The following is a 21,785-nucleotide window of genomic DNA, read 5'->3' as shown; positions in this document are numbered from 1 at the left end:
GGTCCTCGTCGCAAGATCGATGCCAATGTTCCGCCAAATACAGAGGTAGATATCTCTTTCTCTTCTATCGGACTCTATAGTCGTGACTCTAATCCATGATCACAGGATCTGGTTAAACCGTCCCGCGATGGACCGGCATACGCTTCTTCTAAACACGGGCAATCCCACAGTGGTCCCCGACCGGGCCCAGTATCTGGGAGCGTATGTGATCGCTTTCAACCATTTCAACGATATGCTTCGCCCCTGAGTGACTAATTTGGATTTTTCCTTCAGGTTCCCCCACGTCCTCCGCAGCCGAGACCTGGCAACGTCAGACCCCCGGGGATGATGCGCAAGAAGAAAGAAGTCGATCCGTTCATTCGACCAAAGCGAAGATAATCATCTCTCCGATAGCACTCGATCCCGATCCCCGCATCGCCAATTGTTTGGTGGCAGCCTCTCTTTCTTACCGGTTTTTTCTTATCTGTCACAAGCGCTATTGACGTGCTGGACGGCCGACTGTATGATACGTTGCAACCCCTCTTTGCATGCATATCGTCGATGATTCGACCAGTGCCCTCTGATACACTCATTGCTTCTCCATTGCGTTCTATGACTCGATTTTTCGTCAGCTACATTTTTTTTTGTCCGGATGTGGCATTCTCCACTATCCACTTTGTGCCGGTTGGGGGCTTTACACACACGAGGCTTGCGAGCAAGCAGTGTTCTTGACTTTCTTACACTCATCCAGCATCCGCGGCGTTGTGTTATCATTCTCCTGCAATGTGGTGCACCTTGTATTATTGAAAGAAGGGATTTTTCTTTTGCTGTGAGTCAGCGGGGTGGAATACTATTATTTGATATCCCCACTGGGCTGGGGGAGGACAGCGAGTAGTTGACTGGTTGAGTTGCACTAAGAGGGCGAGGTTTCATTTCTTTCTTAGACTAGATAGGATCATTGTTCGAAGGGACGTAGAGTGATACAAATGCTGGACGACCAAGAACCAAGTAAACCAACCAATTGGGCGACCAACTCACGTCATGGGGGATCCCCCTGTTGACATCTGTCTGCTCTTCAGAAACTCCTTTCTGATGGATGATAAGAGTGGAGATCTCCCCATGCAACTTCCTCCATGTGTCACCGCAGCAGCACTAGGGGGTGTCTCAGGGCGACACCAGAATTGTCTCGACTAGTTTGGGGGTGTCAGTGAAGATTGAGACCGGCTCAATCACTATGCCATTGTCCCACTGCGATCACAACATCTTTAGAATCGATCTGGAAGGATGAATCATCTCACTTCCCCCCTGTTGGACGCCGTGGCAATTTCTGTCTGCACGGATCTTCGATCGAGCAATTCGGTTGTCAAACAAGCCAGTTAGTCACTGTTCTCTATTCCAAACTCAAAACAATATTCAGGTTTCGACTGGAGTACTGTGCAGTTATTGCATTGGCATTGCTGAGGATACTGTAGACGTCAACGATCGACCAGTTTGACAGTTGGATGGAGCATTGTCGGTTATGCAAGTGCTGTCTCAGAAGAGGGGGATGATGCTTCCATGATCGGAGAATTGCTGCTGCTGCTGGGACTGGGATTGGGACAAAGAGAGAATAACAGGAAGGAAAAAAGGGAAGGGAGAGGTGCATGAACTATCAGCTGCAAGGGAGTCGTGGCGTTAGTTTGGGAGGGGAGGGAGGGTTTCTTTTTTTCTCCATTGCTGCTGCGTCTGCCTGAATTTTTTTTTTATTTCCTCTGCTTGAACTGCTGTAATTGAACTCTTTACTGGGTTCTGTTTTGCTAGAGCTGGTTTGGAAAGAGGAGTATCGATTGAATTGTATGCATTGAAAAGACTGCGAGGGTGGAGTCGATGATTTAACACATGCTGTATACTTGATTCTGTGGACTTTTCTGTGGACTAATCCGATGACCACCTCACCTCGTATGGTGGATCAATTGTTTGCTTTCACTTCCCCTCTAGACTTAGATCGACCACCCACAGTTCCTTGGTGTTTCTGTGTTGGAACTATTGAGGTTTCTTCCCATTGATGTTGTTGCGGCATGCTGCCGGCTTGATAGATTTAGACTCGGTAAGGGCTAATTTTTTGTCCAACCAACCACCACCACCATCGTTAGGAAGAGCTGGAGAGGAATAGTCCAGGAGGGAGGGAAGGAAGGATGCATAGGTCTTGAATTTTGTCAATATGACCTGTCAACCAAGGACAAACCAAGCTACTGGTAGGTGCTGTCGGTCTGTGCATGTGTCTCACAACTAGAAGAAATGCTATCCGCTCCGATCGGCCACTAAATCCCCATTTGTCAACAACTCAACTCTTCCAACTACTCCGTACTTATCGAACAAACACCGATGGGATCGTTACGGGGCTGACACCTCACATCCACTACCATCATCCCTCGAATGTTGGGTACCGACTCTTCATTCGCTCATGCTCTCTCTCCATTGGATACCCCTGAATATGGAACCGAACGATGCTGCCATCCCGTGATATCCCTTGCGTGTGCTCAACGGTTCCTACAGTTGGAAGGGAGAGAAAGAAGCGAAGTAGACGCGACGCGGCAATAATGAAGTCACACGAGACCAACCAACATCAATCCAAGGGCTGATTGACTGATCATTGATTCTAGGCGATTCAAAGCTTGACTGACCGTCCCTTCCTTCGCTGCATAAGAAAAGAAAAGATGCGCGCCCATCCTGTCGACGATGATGACAGGGTCCATCCAGCCCAGCAAATAGTCGTCTGGCACGGACTCGATCGCTTTCCTCCTTCGAGTTATTTTTACTTTTTTTTCTTTTCTTCCACCTTGACATCTCTTGTTGGCTACTTGCCCCTGCCAATTATGACTCCACATCGGCCTTGCTTGCTGGCTCGCTTCTCCCCTCCCTACCTGAGGTGCCTGGCTGGCCACCCTGGGCTCCATCGAATAGCAACTGAACTGTCTAGATCCAACTCTATCTCGCAAGCTATCGGGAACGAGGGCAAGCTCCTCATTCGACCATTCATCGCAATTCCGCACTGGCCTACAGATCCTGGGAAGGATCCCCCCGGCTGCAGTCCAGCAAGGGCCTGACAGCTCCTCGAGATCCCTCGAGGTCCCTTCATAAACTCGAGGGAACCTCGTCCCTGGGGTCATCTGGTCGTTTTTCTTTTTATCTTTCTCCTGGGAGAACACTCTGCGCCGCTCCGGGGTCGGTTTCGATTGGGTCAGCTGTATATACTAATCCCGTGCACGATCTTAGTTGCATTCTATTCTCTCCCTTTGCTCTTCTGTTCCACACGCTCATTACACAGTCAGCCTTGTCGGTAGTCCGCAGTCGCGTGTTGATGACAGAAATCCTGCGTTGACTTCACCTTTCACTTCTCCATTGCAATTGTTTGTCATTGCATAATCATCGTCATCATCTCGCTCATTGATATCGCCACCCTACCATGTCTAATGTTAACCGCGCCCGATCTCTGTGCAAGAATTGAGGCCGATCGAGCAGCTGGTCGCCAGCTGCGGACCCCATGCAACGGAGGACTAAGTCATATGACAACTTAGTGGCACCGAGCCCGATTGTCCCAACCTGCCGACCCAGTTCCAACACCTCCCGCACGGGACGCTGCGCCATGTCTGCCCTCTCACAAGAACTCCGGGACGACACCCCGACCCTAGTCCCCACCGATTCGAAGAGTGACCAGATGACCGACTTTCTGAAGTATATTGAGACCCCAGGCGGGGGCCCGCAGTCGACGACAGGGGCTCGCGATATTTTCCGCGCCGGGCAGAGACGTCTCCGGCAGCTGGCCCAACGCCCGAGGAAGAACCTCGACCCCAGATCAAAAGCTGAAGAGACGGCGCGTCAGCTCATGGCGCTGCAGGAGGGTGGATTCCTGCCGACGCATGTTGCCCTGTCGCCCAAGGTGGCGCCCACCAAGCGATCATCGCACAAAAAGAGCTTGGACTCGAGCCGTTCCTCGTCCCGGTCCATTTCGAACCTCAGCTTCAAGTCCAGCTCCCGCAGAGACGTCGAAAGTATTGGCCAGCCCTGGTTGAGTGACCCGTTGGAGAAGAGTGACAAAAGGGGCACCGGAGCCAGCCATCCATCCTCGCGGGATCTCCGGGGATTGACGTCGCTGGTGGAAGCGGCGGTGTCATTTCCAGTGCAGCCGGATGATATTGACCCGCCGCCTTATCGGCCAGTTGAGGTTGCTGAGGGTGTCTTGAGCGCGAATGAAAGTCAGAATAACTCACCGCACGCGCCACTAGATAAGAGCCCTCGCCGTATGGAATCTATAGAAGAAGGAGACAGTCCGGCCAGCGGGCCGGATACAGAAGAGTCTGTTTCTTGTGTGGTAGAGAATTCAGGCGAAGGGAGAACGGTGGATCGAGACAAGGTGCGTGAGAAGCAGATATCATTTCTAAGACAAGCTGACCTTCGATAGCCCGAACCTACAAAGGACGACTCTCGCCGTTCCAGCACAAAATCCAAGGCCTCTGCATCCGGACGAGCTACACAGCACAAGCAGACTCCACCTCCATCATTGAAGTTGTTTCCCGACACAATGCCTTCGGGAGTCTCGAGTAAAGGCGCGTGGCGCATATCAACCGGACGTCCACCCGCACCGAACGGATCTCTCCCTCCCGCGCCGGGAGACCGGGCTATGGCTGAGCCGGGGGGTGAATGCACTAAATCGAAAGCAGACTCTGCGCCTAAAGAAGAGCAATCTAACCCGACTGCGAGCGAGCCGAACAAGGAGACATCGGGTGAGCCGGAAGAGAAAGCAGCCGCGGACAGTTCAAAGAGTGAGCCGCCGAAGAAAAACTGTCGTCGGCCTTCCTCCTTGCCAATGTGCGCCATCGATGCATTTCCCCTTCCAGCCCCTATGAGACCCTTGCCATCCTTGCCCGAGCTGGGTCCTTCTGTTACTGTCCATGAGCGGGCCGCGGCCGCCCGGCCTGCGTCCTCCACAAGGCTCATGCTTGACGCTAAACGGTCGACAGTTGAGATGAACAGCGAATCGGCGACGGAAACAACTACACTCAAGCCAACTTCTCTAGTGCGGATGGGTCCAAACCGTGCGGAAAGGGTCATGGCTCAGAAGCAGCGCGATGTAACTGCAGGACGCCTCTTTCTCAAAGGGCTGGAGCCTCCTCAAGAGGGGAATGAAGAGGAAGAGCAGCCTTCCGGTGCTTTGACACCAGAACTTCAGAGGTCTCAAGATGGTGACGATGGTCCCGGTGCTCGCAAAAGTAGTGACGAGCACCGTCAGGACAGCAACACGCGGTACCAACGAATTGTGGCTTCAGAGCCCCCCTCGCCGCCACCGCGCTCTCCCCCGCCAATGAACCCAGCGAGACACTCCGCTGGTCTGACGGCTGGTCGACAGTTCTCTTCTTCGTCAAAGAAGTTGGAATCCGCCCTACCTGAAGACGCCCCGCCGTCGAAGCTGAGCAAAGCAACTGGAATACAGAGAAGCGGCAGCGTACGCAGCACTAGCACTCAAGAGCGACTGGCCAAAGAGAAGAGCCTCAAGGTTCGCTCTGAGTCGCCGCTACCATCGTCTGACGACGACTGCACCGGTGCCAGTAAACGGACTCGTCCCACGACAGGTCGGCGTCGACGTTCGAGACCGACCCCTCTTACATTCAGAGAGCAAGCAGCACACAGGACTCGCCTATCGAAGAAGTCGCTCTCGACACACAAGGTCCCGCTGACTCCCAGGGATTATCGACCGCAGGGCTTGGAGGGCTACTCCCCGGACTCCCACTATTCCCAGAGCACCAATCAGTCGCAGGAGTCTCGGAGCACCAGACAGTCATCTCAAATCATCCACGCTCTTGAGGAGCGCATCACCCACCTCGAGCGACAGAACAAGATCCTGCAAGCCGCGCTTCTGGCTGCGTTGGATGTCGACACGAGGCAAAGTCTGGAGGGTGTGCTGGGCGGCTTGATGACACCCCCGGCGACCGCGACACCAAACACGGGGAGGTCGTTCTCCTCGGAAACCAGTACGTCTGTGTCAACGAAACAAAGGAAGCCGTACCCGAGGACCAGGAAGCCGCCTTTTCACCCGGAGAGCTGGATTGCGAGTCCCGAGTCGAGTCGACGCGGCAGCTATGCGACGGACGATAGTGCCAATGTGCGCGAATTGGAGGATATGATCGAGGACTTTGACTTGGGCTGGACGTCGGACAAGTCGGAGACTTAGTGAGAGTTCGGGCTGTATTGGCTGCGTTCGGGGCTGTGTCCAGTGATTGTGGGCTGATATTGTGGGCTGGGATTGCTGCACGATCTATGAGACTGCTTAGTCTGCCACTGCCATTAATCTTTCCTTGTGATTATTTTTACTGTTGTTGCTCGCGGCCCAACTGTACCCGACCAGCCGGGCTGTCATTCTTTGGATATCTCTTTTGTGTTTGTGTTTGTGTTCCTACGATACCACTTTGTTGCTGCGTTCTTTCGTGTATGTTCATTTGATGAATGCATCTGGTGTGCCATTGTTTGGATTTTTCGTGTAAAAGTGCTAGAGGACATACATAGTAGTTGAAGGCCATACCAGTAGGATTAACTAGTAAATAGTTGGCTCGAGAGCGAACTAACTAACGTAATCGGTAAGCAAGTCGGCCACGTAAGCGAGTCGGCCACCCCATCAACCACCACCACGCCCACAAAACTGCCTGTATACAGACATCAATTTCTCCACCAAAAATGCCTCGATCATCAAAAGTTTCAGTAAAACAAGAAGACAGGCTCTGCCTCGTAGTTAAGACTATAAAAAAAGATTAAATTCACTCAATTCACAAGGCTGCAGATACTTTTAAAGTTCTGTATTTAACTCTTCAAGATTATTTAAATAGCATCACATACCGCAAGAAAACACACGTTAATTACTATAAACTAACTCCTTTAGAAGAGGAATCACTTATTAAATAAATTATATTACTAAATCAACGTGGCGCACCGCTAAGGTAATTTTATATATATAATATAGCATTAATCTTAATACAAAAACACAGTAAAAAATCAACTAATTCAGTGAATAAAAAATAGGTATATAACTTCATTTCTCAGTATTATAATTTCTTAAAGTCTCAGTTTATATATTAAATCAGTTATAAATATATAAAGTATAAGAATCCTGAGATTATACAGGCCTGGTTTCAACATATATAAACCACCGTCGCTATATATATAATTACAGATACAGATATCTACAACTTTAATAAAACCGGCTTTGCTATAAATTTGGTGGCTGCAGCCAAAGTGGTAATATATTTATTCTACCATAAAAGACCTTTCTTTATACAGCCTGGAAACCGCGAATAAATAACTTTAATTAAGTGTATTAATACCACAGGATAGGCATTACTAGTATATATAATATTAAAAGCAAAGACCTATATACAGGCATAATATAAAGATAATCTATCCTCTTTATAGCGTATTACAATATCACCAAATAGGTAGATTAATCAAGAAATTAGTAAACACTAGCTTAAGAAACACTTTATTCCTTATATTAAGAACTGAAGAACTGGCCAATATAACCTCCTTATCCTTAACAGACATAACTCCCATTTAATACCTTAATTTAATAATATATACTATAAGAATAATATTATTCTAGTATACATGCCGGCTAATTCTTCTCATCTCTACCAGCCTTTAGATGTGGCTGTATTCTCGCCATTAAAGTAAATATACAGCTGCCGGATTAAATACCTTATTCGAACCGGATATTACTATATTAATAAAATTAATTTTCTTGATATCTATCCAGACACCTATATTTAAGTATTTAAATCCACAAATATACAAAGTATCTTTAAGACTTCCGGAATTATTCCTTTTAATCCAAGCAAGATTCTAGATAACTTTATTTTCTACAGGAAGGAGAGCCGGCTAAGTAGCTAAAAAACTATTTCAACTATTACTAAAACACCTAGGAATTTGAAGTAATTTAAGAAATACGAGTTATCAATATCTTAATTACTTTAACACCCTAATCCTCCGGCTTTACCCATACAAACTACCTTATTATATATTATTAAAGGTGCAGAGATAGCCTTAAACCGAGCAGCCCTTTTAGAACTTAAGAACCACTAACTCTATATAGCTGTTAAGAGGAAGAATACCAAGCAGAGGCGGAATCAGCATTAAATAGATAGTCTAAATAGCTTTATAATCCAGAAAGCCCGTGAAATCTTTACAAATGTCTAGGCTGCAGAGAAAACAGCCAATAATACAGAGCTTATAGAAAATTAACCTCACCGCCGCGCACCGTCTTACTACAGCATATATGGTGTTCTTAGATATACACATACAAGATATTTAACAAGAAAGAATTAAGCACAATTGCAGGCGTTTAAACAGCTATATAAACATTTAAGAATACTGCATTTTTTGTATGTAAATCAAAATTCTGATATGGGTGGCATAACCGGCTGCTTGCCAAGACTGCGGTGGCCGACTCGCTTACGTGGCCGACTCGCTTACCGATTACGTTACCCCTGCTGACTCAGCATCTAAACCGATCGCAAACAAACACCAACACCGCCAAAACAACCAGCTCGACAACACCGCAGCTTTCCCCTCCAGGATTGAGGTCGTGACTGACCAGAACTCACGTGGCATGCCATCGAACTAGCAGCTTCCCAGCCCATCTTCAACCACCTACAACCTATAACCTACACCCTGCCCTCGAAGCGCAACCACCAAAATGGCGACCACCGTACGTCTACACCCTACCCAACACCCTGTCTCTAGTCATGTCCTAACTGAAATGCAGGCTCCTCAGATCCCACACCACGTCACCGCCCTCCTGTCGCACCTGACCTCGCGCCCCGGCGTGCAGTCCACCTTCATCCTCTCGCGCAAAGACGGCTCCATCATCCAGAGCACGGGGCTGTATGCCTCGCCGACGCCCGGCCGTCGCGCCAGCAGACCGGCCACCTCTACTGCTTCCACCGCTGCTCCCGCGACTGCCAGCACCCATACCAACACGAACTCAGCGCAGGACACCTCTAATACCGCCAGCGCGCCCGACCCGGAGACCCTCACACCCCCGACAGAAACCCCCTCCGCACCAGCACCAACATCAGAACCAGAAACCAGCGAAGACCCAACCCAAACCCCAACCTCACCCACCACCGCACCAACCACAACAACCGACCCAGCACCAGCAGCACCACCACCAGCAGCAGCAGCACCATCAGCAGCAGCACCACCACCAGAAATAACCCTCTCTCCCACACCAACCCCCACATCACCCACCCCGAAAAAAGAAACAGAAGAAAAATACACCCCCACCCCCGCCGAAACCCTCGCCGCCCACATCTTCGCCTACGTAACCAGCGCAGCAGAGCTCAGCGCCGTCCTCAGCGGCAGCACCCCCTCCTCACACACAACACACACACCGACAGCGGGCGCAGCTCCGCACCACTCAGCGCTCCCCTCCGAGCGAGGCGACGCAGACCGCGACGACGAGGGCCCCGACCCAGACGCAGACGCAGACGCAGATGCAGACAGCGACGAGGTCCGGCTGCTGCGGCTGCGCACCAAGAAACACGAGATCGTCGTCGTGCCCGACCGCAAGTACCTGCTTTGCGTTGTGCATGGGCTTTCTAGTCTAGTTAAGAAGTAGTTCTATACCCTTCCTTGCAATCCAATTCAATAAGATAAACCCAAACCAATACACTGGTACTATAAGACGTTCCGGGGGAGAACCCCCGAACCCCCCTTTCTTCCAGCTTCCTGGTAACCCTCAATCCCATACAAAGTATAAAGAGAGATAGCCGGGGGAGAACCCCCGGACCCCCCTTTCCTTCAGCTTCCTGGCCACCCCAATCCCATACAGAGTATAGAAGGAGTCCGGGGGATTCCCCCGGACCCCTCCTCCCCTTTCAGGAACTGAAAGGGATATCAATCCGATTCACCAGGAAGCCTCACAGCCCCCCACCCCCTCGTATCCCACTCCCCATGATCACCATGATGCCCAAACCCCCCATCATCCCAAAAGTTCACCCCCGAATAAACAGAAGTATTAACCCACCCAATCCGCTGCACCCCGCCAAACCCCCCGACCCAATAAACCTGCCGCACATTCAACCGCGCCCAGAAACTCGCATGCGGCGACCCGCGCCGATGCGGCAACCACGCCTCCGCATCCGGATGCACAGACAGATAACACTCCCGCACGCGCCCCTCCGCCCCCTCATCGAACTCCCCAAAATCCAACACCTCGATGTCCCCCAGGAGCGTAACGCGGGGTAACCCCGCCGCACTCAACGGAAACCCGGGGAAGATGGGCCGCGTGGCGTTGAGGTGGTCCCACCAGTTGAGGGACAGCGAGAGGTTCGAGCCCGACGCGGTGTTGCGGAAGGTTGTTGCTATGTTGAGGGCTAGGAAGATCGGGTTGCCGTGGCCGTAGTCACGCTCACCCTCACGCTCACCCTCGCCTCCGGGGTGGGTTAAGGCGGACTCGCAGTCGGACACGTACTCCGTTAGACTTATCGAGTGGCCTGCTACTTCCCCGGGCGTACGGCTGTGCTTGGGTAAGGGCGAGGGGAAGATTGTGGAGGCCGTGCCCGTTGGGGAGAGCGCGAGGAGGCGGCGGGCTAGCAGCGTGGATTCGAACCAGCTTGGTAGGCTGAATTGCTCATCTTCGAGGGTGGGGGCTTCTTCTTCTTCTTCTGGGTCTGAGAGTGATGGGTTGAGGTAGAGGTTGTCTCCGGCGGTGGTGGCAGTGTCGTGGTCTAGCACGAGTTGGTGCGGTGGTTCCTGGACTGGGGTCGCGCTGACACAGACACTCCAAAGAGCGAGGGCAGAGATGAGGGTCCTCGCTTTGGGTGCCATCCTTCGCGGTATGCTTCCTGCTGCGCTGTATCAGACCTGACGGGGAAGTTGTCTAGAATAAAAAGGAAGAAACAGAAACACCCAACCGAGGTGCAAAGTGAGGGGAAGACCATCTGATCTTATCTGATCACGCTAAGCCCTGAAAGTAACCCACAGGTCTACCCCGTGACCGGTCAATTGCACTCCGGCCTCGTCCGATCGCGCTGCCGGAGCCGGGCCCTTCCGCACACCTGCCTCAGGCTCCAGGCTAACGACGCCTCAGTTTGTTCATGAGTCACTAGTGGCAACCCGCCCGGTGAACCAAGGCATCTTGCAACGCCCCTGACCCAGAGTCAAAATCCCGCCTGACCGTTCCCTCACTCCTCCACTTCCACAATCATACTGGCGGTGAGTCATACGACCCATCACCTGACAATCTGCATCCGGATCTACCGAGTGATTTCGTGGCAACCGCGAATCAGGCGATTCCAGTACACAGAAGAAGTAGACAAAGGAACGAAAATTCCATGATAACATATATTGGTTATCTCACATAAGCCAATCGGCTTATCCTTCTAACTATCAAAGAGTATCGAGTACCCCCCCAACTCCGCAGGGTCATGGTAAATGGAACCCCTCCCGACATGATGATGTGTACCCACAAGCAGCCAACGCAAAAACAAATGAAACCCAACCCGTCCCATCACTCCAGTCCCTCAGAAAACAAATGGCAAAGATCGATAGTAGATGGTTATAAATGTGAACAAGAAGTAAAGCGTGCAGACGAAGACCTCCCCAAGCATACATCGTACAACAGACTGCGTCAGCGCAGCCAAACACAAAGCAGAGTCAAACCAGTCGGAGGGTATTTACAAAGACGATGACTTTTGTTTTCCCCTTAACGCACACGAATGAAAAAAGTTCGCACAAAACTTTTCCCTTCCCAGAATGCGTCTTCCGCTGCGTGCTGCGAGTACATCACAAAGAGGGACTCGTTCGACGAGATCATAAAGCAATCGCAATATTAGGCAATAGCTGATTTGTAAAGAATTTCCCCAGGGTGGGGCAGAAAGTAAAGTAGAGGTAAAAATTATCCCAAGTAGTCTGCCCGCATGCTTGGGTGAAGTGCAACCTTGCGAGCTTCGCTACCGCAGCACGCGCGTTTCATCCCGGCGGGGCCGGACAGCGGTGCCTGCTGGTGCAAAGCGTGCAACTGCGACAAGGAGAGTGACTGCGATGCGCCGGGCCCAGATCGCATGAACAGATCCGCAAGAGTGCCGTCATGTAGCACAGACCCGTCAGCCCGTGCACTAGCCTTGGCCAGCTGACGCACTTGACCCTGCAGCAACATGTCCTCCGATCCGGTGCGACCGCGCTTGCGCCCTTGGCTCAGGGGTTGGTGCGGACGGGCAGTGGCCCCAGACAGCTCACACAGGCTTTGAGCCGCCTCATGCGTAGACGTCAGATCGATCGGGTTCTCCAGCGAGTAACCGGAGAGATCCGGGGCCTGGCCGATGGGACCAGTGTAGCTCTCGGGCGAGCTGTAGATATGACCAAGCGAAGTTTCATCGGGAGGAGACACAATAGTCAGGTTCTTCCGACCCTCCTTCCAGGAGTTGCCAGTGCATCGGAGCGTAGCTTGCACCGCCAGAGGAGGCAAGGACGAAGCCCCAGTGACCGAGGAGCACGACGACATAGAGGACGACCGCGAGGACTGCGAGGACAGAGACGACACGTCCGACACCATCGAGTCCGGAGACGAGGTGGACGAAGCCGAGCGAGCCAGGGAAGACCGGCGTACCAGGCTGGGGTAACCGTCAAACGTGCTAGCCTTAGGACAAAGCGATAGCGGCGGCCGCTGGTCGTAGACAGACCGCGCCGTGCACATACTCTGTGCCTGCGACATAGCAGTTTGCATATACCGCCGGTGTGCAGCAATACCGCCAGCACTCACTGCAGGAGTGGAGGCGATGCTCGACTGGGGTGTCAACTGGGGCGTCGGCAGCATCTGGGGCTGCGGCATGGGAGGAAGAGACGGCAGAGAGTTCTCGCGTTGGACCATCGATTCCAAAGCCAATGGGGGTAGAGTGATGGAGTCATGCGTAGGAAGCCGGGGCAAGACCCTACGGATCGAGGTGCCCCGAGGGGAAGGCGACTCGGCCACGGAGCGAGTATCGTAGGTTCCCATGCTGGAAGGCGTCACAGGGCTGGCGTCAAAGTCGTCCAGCTCCGGGGTGAGCTTGGGGATGATCGTCCGCCAGCAGTGGCCATCGTCAGCGGGCAGACTACTTGCGCCCGGGGTAAAACGCAGCACAATGTCCGTCCACCGCTGGAAGAGCGACTCAGGGATGTGAAGTCTCCAGCTCACGGCTTCGAGGAACATCAGCTCGTTCTGGTTGATTTCGGCGGTGTTCAAGCCGGAGATCTTGCTCCAGGCGCGCGCGGAGTAGTTGCGGTCCTGAAGGTATTTCGAGGCGAGAATCAAGGCCGCCAAAAACATGCGTCGCCCGCATTGCATGGCCCGGCACGCAGACTTGCCGCGGATCTGGTCTTGCGTCAAATCGTGGTTGGGCACGTGCGACTTGATCTTGATCAAGTAGTACAACGCCACCTGCAACGTGCTGTAGCTCGTGCGCGAGCGACGGAGTGTCTCTTGGATGAAAGTGCGGAGGGGCAGCACGCCTTTGCACCCAGTCGTCGAATCACTCCGGAGCGACACGGCGGATAAGGGCCAGATGGCCTCGACGATCTGCGACGCGGTATCTTCAAGGGTGGTTCTTAGCTCCGATACTTCCGACCATCATGTTCAGGACTCTCCCAGGACTTACCGACAAGGTTATCGACGAAGTTGACCTTCCGCTCCGACTGCCTCAAAAGACAGGGCGGAGGCCGCGTGCAAGATGCGCCGTTGGCCTGAGTCGCACTGTTGGTCCGCCGGGGATGCTTACGTAACTCGGGCGGGACCACAGTCGACTCCGTCGCTCGGGGAACGTTTCCCCTCAAGCCACCACGCGCGCCCACCGCGACGAGGCCCCTTCCTCCAGCCTGGTATTCCCCCTCATGTTCCCAGATCACGTCCACCGGCAGGGTGGCGGCAGAGGAGACCGAGCTTTGGGCGGACACGCCATCCAGCGAGAAGACGGAAGAGGTGGAGGAGGAGGCGGAGGAAGAGGCCGACGATGCGTAGGGGTGCGCATAGGCAGCTCTGATTTGAAAGTTCGGGTTTGGATCCTTCAAACCCAAAACGTCAATCCCTGACATATCCGGGATGATGTCCAGTCGAGAGACCTTGAATACTTTTAACAAAGAGAAAAAGATTCGAAGTACCTCAAATGGTCATCCAGAAGGCTGGCAACCTGATGCTAGACTTCTCAAGCGAGGAGCCGCGGAGAAGGCCAAGAAGAGTGCGTTTCGTGTGTGTACCGGGATTATCAAATAACCGTTATGCAGAAGACCGTAAACGAGTAGCCGTAGGACAAGAAGCCGTCTTTTATGGAGCAGGCGACGGCAAACCCTTAGTAGCGACGGATCGCCAGTGTGGTATGAGTTGAAGAGTGAATAAGGTGTGAGTCAGGAGTAGGCGAGAAGAACCATTCAATACACGGGGTTCCGTGGATAGATGGTTGAAGTTGAAGAGGGCGAGGAGGAGGCGAGGTTGGGTAGGAAAGACGAAAGTTAAGTAGGCAGTGAGTAACGTGTCAAGGAAGTTATTCACTGTCTACTGTTCCGATCACCGGGTGTAGAGTTCCGGAGAGATCAAGCCGAATGTTGCGCGACAAAGAGACACGTCGGATGACAACGTGATCTTTCAGGTGACAGATGCGGTATGTAAAGAGCACTTTAGATAGAAGCGATCTTGCCAAAGATTCGGATATCTGAGACCAGGGAAGCAGCAACACGGGTGATCGGAACAAAAGATTTCGAAACAACAGGGTACATCTTGAGGTAAGAGGGGTGGTATATCAAGGGCCGATAGAACGGCGAACTGACACAAACAAGCAGCGGCGCTTGTTCAGGCAGTCAACGGTCTATCGGGATGAGAGCGTAGCGCGGCGAAGAGTGTAGTTGGGGTGAGGCTCAAATAGGGTAGAAGGCTGAAGGCGAAAACGAATCGAGTCAGCAACGATTTAGTCAGATAAGTAAAGAATATCTTTCTTTGGGAGGCGTGGTGTGTGCGTGAGTGGGTGTGGGTTAAATGGTTTATGACTCTTACTCCGGATCTCACTAGGCAGAGGAACCGAAGAAGGCTTTCTCCTGTCCGGTGACTGACTATGGAGGCGGCGACGGGCGGAGATAGATAATAGTGACTAAACTTTGGGGGGGGGCGATCCAGTTGCCAGACTAAAAAGGATAGTGGATGATTCAGGTTGAGATGGCAACCTGAAATCAGGCAGGGAGGCAAATGGCACACTTTTTTTTTTTTGGCAGGGGGAAGATGAAAGACAAGAAGATTAAAAATGGAAGTGGAAAGCGTGGTTACTCACCGCGGGCAAGAGTGGCAACAGTGGCGGGACTCGCTGGGGGGGAGAGGAACCGCTTTTCTTCAGGGCAGGCAAGAAAAAAGGATTAAGAGCGGAGAGGGAGAACAATGGGGAAATCAAGCAAGCGAAAAGGGAAAAGTGTACAGAAGAAGAAAAAGAAATGGCAAACTTTTGGTCTCACTCTTTTTCTACCGTTTGACACACTACACCAGAAGGCTGGATGGGGAGGGAGGATCAAAGGGGAAAGGAAGAGAGAGGAGATAAGAAAATGGGAAAGGAGAAGGAAGAGGGAGGGAGGGAGAGAAGATGAATAAGAGAGAGAGAGAGAGTGGGAAGGCCGGAGTAGAAGGGGGATCGGGAACTGGACGGGAGCGGATATCGAGGAAGTTGACTGATGACTCTTCATTTCTTCATCCCAGCCTTAGAGACTATTCTCAACGCCCGAACAGTTTGGGCATACTACTACTTACAAGTACTATTACTGATGCTGATGCTTATTTGCCTGTTTGATACTGATAAATAATTGAGTAACCAACTAACTAACTAACCAACAACTGATATTGCTTTAGTTATCCATCCTGCATTCTTATCTCATGCTTCATACTTGGCTGACCATCAACGATGCTTTAAACTACTCCGTAGGTATCCTGGATTCATCATCGGCGACCCCTCTTCGATTACCCTTCCTTTGCTTCGATCAAAGGAAGGATGACCATGGGTAGAACAAACCTATTCCGACCCCATCTCCCCAACCCGGCACTTTCTGGATTTCATCCATTCATCCATCCATGTTTGTGAGATTGTGAAATCCGGGTGGGTGGTATCAACATTCGACATAACTAACTACCCAACCCCAATTTCTCCGACCGGGTGGAGTCATCCTGCAACGATAACAAACCCAGCCAAAGAGCCTTATCCTGATTGATAGACTAACTAGACTACGGAGTACTCACTGCGAGTACTACCTATCGCGAACTAGCGTATTGGCTAGCTATCAATCATCTCCGTCCTTCTCTATCAGTCCGCTCCACGATTTAGGTGCTTATGACGATGACTGTTGTCCTACCTTGTCGGCAAGAAAGGCAACCCTCGCAGAACGAGCGATATCGGCTACCACCCTGCATCCAGCAGCACGACCTCCAGCACCAAGTAAGCGATGAACTGCTATAACTAAACCGACTGACCAGATTGGAGTGGTCCATTCAAAACGCGACGAGCCCTCGCGTTGACGTCTCGACCCTCCATAGTATCGGTATCCCACCGAGCCGAACTCGCCAGTTGGGATCACCTCAAGTTGTGATAGGCATAGTCGTTCATGTCCGACAACCTTGTGCATTCGGTGTCATCGCCCACCAAAGAGCAGACGGATATATGCATGGAAGGTTGCCGGATTCGTCGGTGACCCAAGGGAGGTGAACCTTCAGAGGCACACAACCCGGGAATTAATGATGACTACAACGGGTCCGCCAACCACGGCGGATGGATTTGCCAGCCACGCCACCACCAACCGGGCGAGGCAGTGACACGTACACGCCTACTGACACTGGACATGGCGAGATCATTGCCCTAAAGTTACCATCCTCCTTTTCCCGAGTGGCTTTGTTGACCAGGTCAACCCACGAGCATTACTCGACATACTCCATAGTATAACCCATAGTTACTTAAGCAAATAATGCTGAATGTCTTCATTTTCCAGTCCCACATGTCTACTAGCGACTGACTGCACCACCTCTGTAACAAGAACAGTGTGAGCTGGCTGTGGAACCCGCCCCCCGCCGTCGGTCCGATTAGGTAATCTCCCTCGGGGTAGTCGTTGTTTTTCCCCAGGCAGCCAGGCAACAGCAACAGCCCAGCTTCTTCTTCTCCTGGCGGTCCAACACTTACTCCGAAAGTCTCCGCCCGTCAACTCCAGGCCCCTTTCGGCGGGTTAGTTACTAACTAAGTAGGTTGACTGATCAATCCCCCTTCCAGCCTTCTGTTAGGGGTTCGTATCGAACGGAATCCTTCGAATGCGACCGACAGGCAGCAAACCACAGATCTATATCCGAACATCCGAAATCCCTCCTCACCCGTCATCCGCAGACCCCTAAATTCCGGTCCAGCAAGACAGAAAGGGTATGGAACAACAAAGAACAACTCTACGGCTAGCACAACACCCTCAAGTAAAACAACAGACAGAGACAAGACCACACATCCAGCAGGATGCCGCGGAAGTTCACTCAACCTCAACTTTCTTTTGTCCTCACTAATCATCTTCTTTCTCTCTGACAATAAAAGCATCATCAACGAGCGGATAGGATAGGACAGGCTAGGACAGGCTAGGACAGGACAAGGCTAGAAGCCCGTCCGGCTATGCATGCATGCATGCATAGCAAGCAAAACAGTAAGTATGTATTCCACGCACGCCGGGATGAGAAGCCAAAGGGTTCAAGTCAGATGGTGCTAGTAATTTCTTAGTCTGTCCTTCGAATCTACCCCATACTTTCTGTCCATTTCATCATCATCGTCGTCATTATGGATCATTAGCCAAGAGCTTGATTCGGAAACTCAGCCTACTGTACTGCCTAAAGTAGGCTGGGAATGAGGCTAACCCTGAGACTAAGTATACAACTTCAAGTACAACTGCACTGCCAGCCTCTCCTCAAGCGCAGAATCTAAGAGTCCTAGGTCAAAAACAACGAAGACTAAGCCCCATGACCTTCCGTACCCACAGCCCCGTACATCAAGTCATGGCGTGAGTGGCTGTACTGAATAGTGGTTCCTGCTGGAGAGAAAGAAAAAGAGGGGATGGGGAGCCGAAGCCCAAGCAATATCTAATGATTGGTAACTGACTGCCTCAGGATTATCCTACGTAAGATAACTGACTAAGACTTCGCTAAAAAAGGCTAGGACTCCGTCTGAGGTGCCTGCGACCGAAGCCACGGGGTGGAACAGCTGCACCGCCCAATGACGTGGGGGGTGTCTGGGGCAATTTTCGACTGTTCGGTGAACGGTTGCAGACGCCAGCGGCGGGCTACAAGACTAAGGCTAAGGCTAAGGCTACAAGGCTACAAGGCTGCAAAGTTGGGATCGGAGTTTTGCCTTAGGTATCTACAGCCCCGCAGTGCCGACAACAGTAGTATAACCTGATGGCATCGACCAGATCACTTTGATAGAGGTATGATGGATGGGTATGTGCAACCGTGTCGGATGCAGATTAAACCTGATATAGCACCCACTGCAGGCAGAGCAATAGATTAGCTACGCAGCAGGCCTGGTTCTAGACCGGAACTTTGTTTATAGTCCGGCAGCGGCAGCTATGAACATATATCCCGCATCTCCGGTGCCGAAGTACAGACATCAAGTCCATTTACTAACTGCTAGTATACAACCAGCATCCTACGTTTCACTCACAATGCTAGTATATTCAACGATGGAAAACATCCCTCTTCCTCTTGGGCCTTGACAACCCCCCACCTATACTCCCATACTTAAACATAACCTCCTCCCAAAATAGAGACAATAGTACAGTAAATCAACACCCCGACCCCATCATCCCACCTCAACCTACCATATACTCCTACCATATACTCTATATCATACAAACAAGCCATCCAAGGCCTCCCATAACCTACCAAGTAGGTACTGTACAACACAACCCGACCCCTCACCTCACCATCCACCATCCACCATCCACCATCCAAAACAACCGGAACAACGCGACCAGACCAAGAAACCTTACTCTCCTCATTTACATTTCTTTTCCGGGACAGCATGCAGGTAATATGCAAGGCTAATGCCGGGTTTATGTGGTCTTTGACAGGGGAGGGGGTGGGCCGCACACGCGCACACGGATGATCGTTACGGTAAGTTGACTTTTGCGGTGCTCCAATCGGAGGAACGGAAATTGTACGAGTTTAACAGGGGGAAAATTCCTTCCTTTGGATTGGTAAGGATTACTCAAGATTTGCTGTCGTTTGGCTTGGCAAGGCGGGGGGGGGGGGGGGGGGATGAGGTCAGATCTATAGGGAAGGGGACTGGACGTGGAGGTGAATTTGTAACAGGTTTGGTGAGGTTAGGGTGGGTATAGTACTTTTCTACTATCATGAAAAGAGTGTAGAGCGAGCTTATGAAGGTAGAGGTATGTATGTATACGGATGGCTCTTCCTATGCTTAGAGAAGACAACTAACTGGATTGTCCACGTTCGGACTTCCATACGCGGAGGAATACTGTCGGACTATTTGATATCAGCCCGCACTTGCTCCACGAAACCCTCCAAATCATCAAGCAGAACGGTAGGCCGTTCCAGCGCGGCGAAATGCCCTCCCTTCATACGGCGTTAGCCACATCAACCACCCCGAAAGAGAAACGTACCTTATCATGCTCCTTCCAGAACACCAAGTTCCCCGTCGTTTCGACCCAAGCGCGCGGCACCGGGACGAGTTCCTTCGGGAAGTACGAGAACCCGAACGGCTTCTGGATATACCATCTGGGGTCCTCGGCTTGCTTGAACAGGGGCATGGGGACGTTCTGAGGGCGGCGTTAGCGACTTCAGTCAGATGCCAGATCAACAGAGAAAGAACATACCTCGCGATAGTGGTAGAGAGCCCGAGGAAACGACTCGGTGAGCCAGTACAACGTCACCGACTCGAGGATATCGTTCAAAGGGAGCGGCTCGTCGACCCAGTCGAGGTACTTTTCTCCGATCCTTTCCTCCCACCCAGGGTATAACGCGTTAGCCAAATCGGCGCATGGACGAGAAACAGCTCCGGAAGCACCGGGAACTCACCAAGCAAGCAACGCAACCGGGTTCGTCGCCAGAACGTTCCCGATAGTGCTGGTGCGACTACCGTGCTCGAACGCGTACGCGCTACCGTAGGTCATGAACCACTCGCCCCGCGCGAGGTTCTGTCTCTCGAATTCCGAGATGGCTGAGTCCTGCACGTTGGCCGGCTTGTCCATGTAGCATGCGTTCACTTGCATGTAAGTGTGGTTAGGGGGACCCGTTTACCAGCCTTGAGACACGGAGTACGACTTACGATGAACCGCTGCGCGACCGTCAGTCAAACCACCCCCTACCCCTTTTATCACGTCCCAACACAAAGGGAAGCAAACATACCTTTACAAGCACCATGATCAACAGCCAAGGTGCGACCGATCCACGACCCGATATCCCCGCCCTGCGCCACATACCCGCCCCTGAACCCCAGATTGACCATCACCCGATCGATGACCCTGGCCGTGTCGCCACCGGTGAAGTTTCGGTCCAGCGGGGGTCCCGAAGACAACGTGAAGCCCGGCAGAGAGGGCACCACGACGTGGTACGGTAGCTCCTCCGGGGAGTACCTTTCCCTCAGGAGCGACAGCAGGGGTAGAAACTCAAGGAAACTCCCTGTGACGGGTTAGCACCGAGCCTAAAATGCCACGCCATCTCTGCAACTACACGCTTGCGCATATTGGGATCCTCACCAGGCCAACCATGAAGCAGGACAATAGGGACCGCATCGGCCTTCTTCGAGAACAGGGCGACAAAGTGAACGGTGATGCCTTCGATATCGTAGGTGAATTGCGGGAAGCTGTTGATGCGCTTCTCTGTAGGTCGCCTGTTCATTAGTTATCAACCCCCGTAGTTAGTCATACACATCTCAGAATATGACGGAGAATGGAGACAAGGCACCAACCAGTCGAATTCCTTCCACGTCTGTCTCGCCTGGAGCAGCCAGTCCCGCGTGATGCCGTATTTACGGTCTTCTTGCGAGCTCTCGTAGGTGGGTGGGCCCACTTTCGCGAGCTTAATTAGCACGAGGAGTTCTTCGACTTGCTCGTCCGGGATATGAAGCTGGTAAGGCTTGGGGGAGACCTCTGCCCCGGACGGGATGTCGCCGTATGCGAGGGCCATTGTTTAAATGCTTCAGATGTGGCGATTGATGTGTGGACTTGGATGAGGGGATTGTTGTTTTCACTATGTTCAGTTGTTAGGGGAAGAGCATGATGTAACTGCGGGGTCGGTCGACTCACTTGTATCTCGCCTTGATATTGCTGCCATGATTATTAATGATCCGGTGAACGTTTGAAAGCCTGGGTTGGCAGATCAAGTTTATTGTGCAGAGAAGCTGCCGTCAGTAAGTTGCGCTAGCATTCTTTGGTATAGTATGAGGTCGATCTAGGCTTTAGGCAAGAAGCAGCAGCGGTCCTAGCGGGGTGGCCAGAGCGTTGATGTTCCAGGACTGTGGAGCGGAGTCTGAAGCATGCAAGCTCACTAATGTTCGATTGAGAAGGTCTGCTGCATGATTGCGAAGAGACTATGATATCGTTGCCATGTTCAACATGCAGCACGGGAGTTGCTCTGTATGTGTTTTTGACCACGCACTGGTTGCTTACTGTGCATGCACGTGCTGTATGGAGTACAAAGATGAGCCAGAATGACTCTCTTAGAGAATGGCATTGACATGTTCCGAATATGTGGGGCTGGCAAATTAATACTCTCAGCTACTTTCTAATCCAATCTGCCC

The 21,785-nt window shown here is 51.8% G+C and overlaps 6 protein-coding genes across 6 annotated transcripts; 2 read left to right on the top strand and 4 right to left on the bottom strand.

The window, feature by feature from the left end:
- Positions 1 to 2,523: 2,523 nt before the first annotated feature.
- BO97DRAFT_109364 (uncharacterized protein) lies at positions 2,524 to 3,315 on the bottom strand. The gene has a single exon (XM_025689892.1). The coding sequence runs from the start codon at positions 3,126 to 3,128 to the stop codon at positions 2,565 to 2,567; it is 564 nt and encodes a 187-aa protein (XP_025550133.1). The 5' UTR covers positions 3,129 to 3,315; the 3' UTR covers positions 2,524 to 2,564.
- Positions 3,316 to 3,580: 265 nt separating this feature from the next.
- BO97DRAFT_444192 (uncharacterized protein) lies at positions 3,581 to 6,433 on the top strand. Its single transcript, XM_025698435.1, has 2 exons — positions 3,581 to 4,372; positions 4,421 to 6,433. Exons 1-2 carry the CDS (start codon positions 3,605 to 3,607, stop codon positions 6,185 to 6,187), a joined length of 2,535 nt encoding a protein of 844 aa, XP_025550132.1. The 5' UTR covers positions 3,581 to 3,604; the 3' UTR covers positions 6,188 to 6,433.
- A 2,140-nt stretch (positions 6,434 to 8,573) lies between these two features.
- On the top strand, positions 8,574 to 9,792 carry BO97DRAFT_109233 (uncharacterized protein). The gene is made up of 2 exons (XM_025689891.1): positions 8,574 to 8,710; positions 8,768 to 9,792. Exons 1-2 carry the CDS (start codon positions 8,699 to 8,701, stop codon positions 9,620 to 9,622), a joined length of 867 nt encoding a protein of 288 aa, XP_025550131.1. The 5' UTR covers positions 8,574 to 8,698; the 3' UTR covers positions 9,623 to 9,792.
- A 117-nt stretch (positions 9,793 to 9,909) lies between these two features.
- BO97DRAFT_311687 (uncharacterized protein) lies at positions 9,910 to 10,623 on the bottom strand (the record flags this gene model as incomplete). The annotated part of the gene is made up of 1 exon (XM_025691228.1): positions 9,910 to 10,623. A coding segment is annotated over one exon (714 nt), but the record flags the coding sequence as incomplete, so codon positions are not given.
- A 1,279-nt stretch (positions 10,624 to 11,902) lies between these two features.
- BO97DRAFT_415480 (putative G1/S-specific cyclin Pcl5) lies at positions 11,903 to 14,073 on the bottom strand (the record flags this gene model as incomplete). Its single annotated transcript, XM_025696394.1, has 2 exons — positions 11,903 to 13,602; positions 13,641 to 14,073. 2 exons carry the CDS (start codon positions 14,071 to 14,073, stop codon positions 11,903 to 11,905), a joined length of 2,133 nt encoding a protein of 710 aa, XP_025550129.1.
- Positions 14,074 to 19,417: 5,344 nt separating this feature from the next.
- On the bottom strand, positions 19,418 to 21,317 carry BO97DRAFT_471280 (epoxide hydrolase family protein). Its single transcript, XM_025700036.1, has 8 exons — positions 20,955 to 21,317; positions 20,743 to 20,876; positions 20,393 to 20,665; positions 20,313 to 20,321; positions 20,063 to 20,249; positions 19,861 to 19,981; positions 19,648 to 19,803; positions 19,418 to 19,600 (listed from the first exon to the last, which is right to left on the bottom strand). Exons 1-8 carry the CDS (start codon positions 21,170 to 21,172, stop codon positions 19,511 to 19,513), a joined length of 1,188 nt encoding a protein of 395 aa, XP_025550128.1. The 5' UTR covers positions 21,173 to 21,317; the 3' UTR covers positions 19,418 to 19,510.
- Between the last annotated feature and the right edge of the window lie 468 nt (positions 21,318 to 21,785).

Source organism: Aspergillus homomorphus (genome assembly GCF_003184865.1).
Source record: "Aspergillus homomorphus CBS 101889 unplaced genomic scaffold BO97scaffold_25, whole genome shotgun sequence".
Taxonomy (NCBI): domain Eukaryota; kingdom Fungi; phylum Ascomycota; class Eurotiomycetes; order Eurotiales; family Aspergillaceae; genus Aspergillus; species Aspergillus homomorphus.
This window is presented reverse-complemented; position numbering and strand designations above follow the sequence as displayed.